Source organism: Echinops telfairi, unplaced genomic scaffold (genome assembly GCF_000313985.2).
Source record: "Echinops telfairi isolate 266 unplaced genomic scaffold, ASM31398v2 ScPeMD7_7469;HRSCAF=8507_1, whole genome shotgun sequence".
NCBI classification, from domain to species: Eukaryota; Metazoa; Chordata; class Mammalia; order Afrosoricida; family Tenrecidae; genus Echinops; species Echinops telfairi.
In genome coordinates, this window is record NW_022111373.1 from 19,318,584 (window position 1) to 19,325,058 (window position 6,475).

Consider the following 6,475-nt stretch of genomic DNA (forward strand, 5'->3'; position numbering starts at 1 on the left):
ACCTTTTTGTGTAAGGCATGGAATTCACTGTACCTCTTTTCAACAAAATGTTTTCTTCCATTCATTAGCACTTCTATCTTAAACACCTAAAGGGGAAAAAAAAGGCAAAAGATTAATTCAACCAGTTTAAAACCCTCAATTGTCTGATGTGGTAAGTTTGTGACCATGATGTATTTCATCCCTTTAATTATAGTAGCTGATCCCCCAAAACCCAGGAGGCTCCAGGGACGCTGGCCCACCAGGTCTGATTAATGAGCAGTGGAACCACAGGCTCACTAACAAACTGCAGTATTTTCAGCAAGCGCTGTCTAAAAGCAATGGAAAACAGTGCAAGGCTCCGTAACTTTTTAATCAAATATCCCTCACTTAAAATTCGTACTTCACAAAGCGAGGGCTTCACCTAATGAGGACAATAAAAATGTGAGGCGACAGACAGGCTCTGGCAAAAAATTCAGGCATGTGAGGATCCCATCGTGGTAGCATTTCAGTGCTGGCAGTACTGTTATCTGCAAGACAAACATGCAAACAGCCGTGCAATGTAGGTTAATTTCCTCCTAACCTGCATATTCATCTCTAGTCTCAGCTGGGCTTATTGGGCCATTTGCAGAACTAGGGAAACGCAGTCAAGATTCACTTTCCCTGTATGATACGAGTGACAGCCTGTGCGCCCACCTCCAGGAGGTTGAAAGGCCAGATGCAAAGGCTCTCTGGGTGCACTAATTAGTAGGCACTAACATGACGTTTTCTTGATTCGTAGGTCAGGGGGTCAAAAATGGGAGCAAGGGATGAGAAATATGGTGAGATGCTCATGAAAACAGGAACAATGCTGAAGTGAGGTGGGGGGCTGAGAGGGGGCAGAACCTGGCAAGCAGCAAGGAGAAGGTCCCGTCATTTCCGAGTGCCCGCATGCGACTCCTGTTGTGCTGACCAAGAGCTGACAAAACCTGTGGATGAGCAAGCCTGATTTCCAGACTCCGGGTCTCTTCTGGACTAAACTAAACCTACAGGGGAGGGTGCTGACATAGGATACTAAGGAGAGCTCAAGTTGTGCCTTTGCAGTATAACCCTAAAATTAACAACTTCATTTTAGGGTATGAGACACAAGGTTACATGCCTTCATTTCAAATAGACCCAGACTACTTGAGAACTCCATTGTCATCAAGTGGAAAAATATGTCTGTATTTTGGGGCCTTTTTGAATCAGAAACAAAATCTTCCTCATGCCACTATTTCATTTAAGAAGATGCCTGCTTCCATTTAATATATGGTAATTTTGTTACCAATGTAATATTTATAGCATTTTTTAAAATCCTGTGAAATAAACCCTTTTATTTGGCAAATCAGTGAAAGCATTTTCTTCTAGAAACAGGCGTATGCTTCAAACTATGACTTAAATTATTTTTTTTAGAATAAGAAAATCTGTTTACTAATTCACCAAAGGAAGTTATTCTTCTTCAAAAACTCCGTCAGAAAAAGAATCAGGAAAACACCCTGAGAAGCACAAATAAGAGAAACCCAGATTCAACTTGGAAGCTTCGGTAATAAAATTCAGAGCCCCCTTTATAGTGGTAGGTCCCAGATTTAAATTAAGACATTGTGGTGGCAATGAAAGTAGCTACCATCTTCTGAGCTGTATGAAACAAATGAATTTGTGGTCTGGGTCAAATTATGAGGCTTACACACACACACACACACACACACACACACACACACCCCAACTTAATTGAAATGTTTGCTGCTGAAGCCATAGAAAAGGGAGAAGGTGGAAGCTCAATCTACTGGGTCACCCCTCAAGACCACAGTAAGAAGCACAGCTACACAGCAGCTGCCTCGTGGCATGTCATCCTTTTAGTCAACCAACCAGTTCCATCACTAAACTCCACAGTGACTTTTCACAAGCACTAAAAAGTACTGCATTCACTAGAGGGGGCCGGGGGCAGGGCAGAAGAGTACATAAACAAACAGTTATGCACACACAATTCCCTTGGTTTAACAAAGGTAATACATTTTACTTCTATTACTTTCATTAGGTTGTCATGTAAAATGCATAGTGTAACCCTAATATAAAGATTTTTTTTCTTCTAAATTCTGGGACAATATCTTGGAAAGAAGGTAAGTTGGTTAATCAGAATTCCTATGGCAAAGTGAGCCAAGAAAAGGAGTCAATTTAACAAATTCTATTTTCTAGAATGTAATGCCAGCATACCAGACTTTTTTCTTTTTTAAACCTTGTAGTTTGATTTTCTGACACACTGTCCTGCTGCCCAGAATACTTTTGGTTTTTGTTGTTGTTGCCCTGCGATCCTGGCACAGTCAGAGTAATAACTATTTAATAGCAGTGGTGGCAGCATAAGGGCAAAGTCTAGAAGCACAATCTCTGTCACTCACTCATTCCATAGATACTTGCATTGGGAAAATCTGCTGCAAAAGGCCTCTTAAAAGCATTAAAAGGCAATGATTAAAGTGTGCCTGTCCCAAGCCATGGTATTTTCAATCCCCTCATATGCATTTGAAAGCAGGACAATGAATAAGGAAGGAGAAAAGTTGATGCATTCAATCGCGGTGTTGTGAAAGGATACTGAGTGTACTACAGATTGCCGGAAGCATGAACAAATCTGTCTTTGACGAAGTACAAGCACTTTGGCTGTGCTATCAGGGGAGATCAGTCCCCAGAAAAGAACATCATGCTTAGTCATTTAGAACAGGAACAAAAAAGAACAAGACACTCAAATAAATGGATTGATATAGTGGATACAGCAATGGGTTCAAACATACAACACCCATGAGGATGGCGCAGGTCATGTTCCGTGCTACTGTGCATACAGTCACTCTGAGTGGGAACCAACTCTCAGCAGCCAACAACAACAACAACAACAAGGGCCTACAACGGACCTGGGAGATGTTCTAGGCTCTAGGAATTTCAAAGTGAACTAAACAGATAAGAGCTCAGTCCTTACGACACTTACAAGCTATTGAGTATGGAAGACAGTCTGTAACATACAAATAAATATCATGGTATCAGGAAATATTTAGTGGTCTGAAGAATAATACTGCAGGATAAGGAAACAGCTCAATAAAAGTGCTGGTTTAGACAGAGTAGTCTAGTGCAGGCCTTCCAAGCAGAGAGGCCATACGAGGGCATAATCTGGAGGTAAACATTCTTTGGGTCACCACTCTGCCCACCCCCTCATTCTCAATGGTATGATTTTTTGTTCTTTGATGCCTGATACCTGATTCCTTTGACAACTCATGATCACAAAGACTGGTGTGCTTCTTCCATGTGGGCTTTGTTGCTTCTGAGATAGATGGTCGCTTGTTTACCTTCAAGCCTTTAAGACGCCAGACGTTGTATCTTTTGATAGCCAGTCACCCTCAGCTTTCTTTACCACATTTGCTTATGCACCCGCTTTGTCTTCAGTGATCGTGTTGGGAAGGTGAGCATCATGGCATGCCAGTTTAATAGAACAAAGTATTCTTGTATTGAGGGAGTACTTGAGTGGAGGCCCAATATCCACCTGCTATCTTAATACTAAACCTATAAGTATATGCACATATATCTATTTCCCCATTGTCATATATAAATATATTTACATATGTCTATGCCTGTATTTAGACTTCTCTAAATGCCTTTTGCCTCCTATTTCTTTCCTCTATTTCCTTTACTTTCCTCTTATCCCACTATCATGCTCAGCCTTCATTTGGATTTCAGTAATTCCTCTCAGTTACATTGTCCTTGATCAAGCCCTACCAGGCCTCTTATACCCTCCTCATCACAGATTTTGGATCACTTGTTTTTCCCTTGTCCCTGGGTTTACTAACACCTCTTCCTTTCCCCCACCTTCCACTCTCCCATGTCCTTGAGAAACTGTGGGTCCCGTTGTTTTTTCCTCCAGATTGTTTATCCAGCCTATCTTATCTAGATAGACCTGCAGAGATACTAATGTGCACAAAAATAAGACAGAGAAAAACAAAGCAACAAAACAACAACAACAAAAAGAAAAGCCTGTACATAGTGCAAGGTCTGTTTGTTGACCCTTAGGAGTGTTTTCTGGTACATCTTTATAGGAGCAGATAGCCTCATCTTTCTCCTGCAGAGAAGCTGTTGGGTCTGAACTGCCAACCCTGTATTAGCAGCCCAATACTTAACCCACTACACCACCAAGGACCTTTTGAAAAAGAGTAGACAAGTATATTTATTTTCATTTCTATAAAAATATTTCATTTAATAATTTTTAAATGCCACTTTAAAGGGAAAGACTCAGATTCTTAATGTGATTTTTTTACTACATGTTGGAGCCAAATTTTTCCCCTTATGATAACATCTCCTAAACTGTACTGGAAGTCAATGAAGAAACACTTCACATTTTGGGTTTACATTCATTTTTTAAGGAACATATTTAAGACATAAAATAAATTTAAGGTAAGGAAGTATTAAACCCACATCCCTGGTTGAAATAGCATTTACCTTTCAAGAGCTCACACTTTACCAAAAGAAGACACTTTTTCCCTGTGACCAGTAAATCTATAACTAGTCTAATCAACAATTTAAATGCCTGCCAAGGATGGAGGAATTTTATATTCAAACAAAGCTTTCAGTCTGGTGTTCTAAACAATTTGGTCGCTGTTATAGGGAGGTTATTGAAGGATGACATCATCCTTGGTAATGTGGAGGGACAGCCAAAAGGAAGACCCTTGACGACATGGCGTGACCCAGGGGCTGCAACCATGGGCTCCCACAAAGCCATGACCAGACAGCCAGCCAGGCCACGCAGTGCTTCATTCTGTGGCACATAAGGCCACTAAGTTACACCTAAGAACAAGTGCTAATCAGAGAATCAGAAAAATATACAAAGGGAAGCTATCAACCTGAAACGCAACTTTTATATATGAGGGGCCTTCCAAAAATTCGTGGAAAAATTGTTTTAGCTTTTAATTCTATCTTCCCACAAACTTTTTGTAGCCCTATCATATGTTTTAATCATTGCCATTTCCCCACAACCTTGGAAGCCCCCATGTACTACATGTTGTTTACCCATTCATCTGTGGACAGACACTATGTTGAGACATGCTGCAAAAATTTCTTTTTAGTCCAGACAAAGTTGGTAGATTAAGAAAAGATACACAGGTTTTTAAAAGGAAGCAATAGAAAGTTAAAAAGTTCCCCTCCGGAGCTGCTCCCCGCACGGTAGAGCCCGATGCCCCTGCCAGGGGCCTAGTGGTGTTGCTGTGGAAGCGGGACTTGAGATGGGACCGATTTGTGTGCATATTTACCAACACGTTAGAGTGCTGACTAAGTCTGGCAAAGCTTCCACAGAGCACTGAAAGCTATCGGCCAGGCGACACGTGTGACAGAATGTGCAACCTCCATGTTTGGATTAAGATCAACTTATCTGGGCTTTTGGCAAAAGTGTCTTACTGTTCAACATTTTAAAATGTGCTTATTATCTGTACCAATTGGCCTGTGCTGAAATCATGCTGTATTGTATTAAACCTATTCCCATGCCAGGATCTTATCAACATACAAGAAAACTTAAGTGAGATTAGGTGCCAAAAGACTCAGTACAATATTTGTGCATTTTTAGGATCATACAGTATTAAGAAAAAGAAAATCCCAAGAACTATGAATACTCTAGACCTTAGAAGGTTTATTCCTTCAGTCATTTCAAATATTAAAAGTAGGACCTATCATGGTTATTTGCTGGTTCATTTTGTGTTTACATCTCCCACATTCATACCAGATTCATCAGGTTTGCACAACCATTGATTTTTTTGGACTGTTTCCAGATCTTACAGTGTCACTAATGTCTTTAATATCATTGTGTGCTTTTATGGAAAACCTCCATTTTCAAAACAAACTACATTGTACAGACGCACATGTCTTTACTGTCTCCAGACAAATAAAAAAGAAAAGCATTATAGTTAATTTAATATTTGCACTTTAGATGCAATCTCTGAGGGCGGACCTGAAAAAACAATGGGATGGGCGGGGGCTATTCAATCTTTTTAGTAAAACGTTGCCTTTGTCTTGTGCAGAACATATAGAATATGCTCTTTAATTTAGTAAATATTTTTTAAGGCAGAGATGTTTTGTTGTGGCTAAAACAATTCACAATGATAAACATCTCTGAAATTGTCTTTTCATATCAATTGGATACTGTTTACCAATTTTTATTTGAAGTGTGATTCCCACCCCTCCCCCTTTTTCCCAACTCTTGCAAATAAGTAAATAATGGATTTCTGCTGATGAATTGCGCAGACTTGATTTTTCATTTGTCTTTTGAGCTGTGTAACTTAATATTTGGATACTAGATAATTTGTTTCACTATATAATTGAGAAAATGGTGATGTGTATTAATGTTAGTTCAACCATATATTTATGCTGTCTGGGAATTTGTGGTTATAGTTCTGTGGGAGAAATAATTCATCAGTGTTCATCGGCTTGTAAAAGCCTAGTTGTGAGAGCTTCAACATCTAAA

The 6,475-nt window shown here is 39.8% G+C and overlaps 1 protein-coding gene across 2 annotated transcripts in view; it reads right to left on the minus strand.

The window, feature by feature from the left end:
- SNX24 (sorting nexin 24) overlaps positions 1 to 6,475 on the minus strand; it is a 181,811-nt gene that overhangs the window by 90,252 nt on the left and 85,084 nt on the right. For both annotated transcript variants that reach the window (XM_045285367.1, XM_030888980.2), the window contains exon 2: positions 3 to 86. In XM_045285367.1, coding sequence (XP_045141302.1) covers positions 3 to 86 — 84 coding nt within the window. The remainder of the gene's footprint in view (positions 1 to 2; positions 87 to 6,475) is intronic.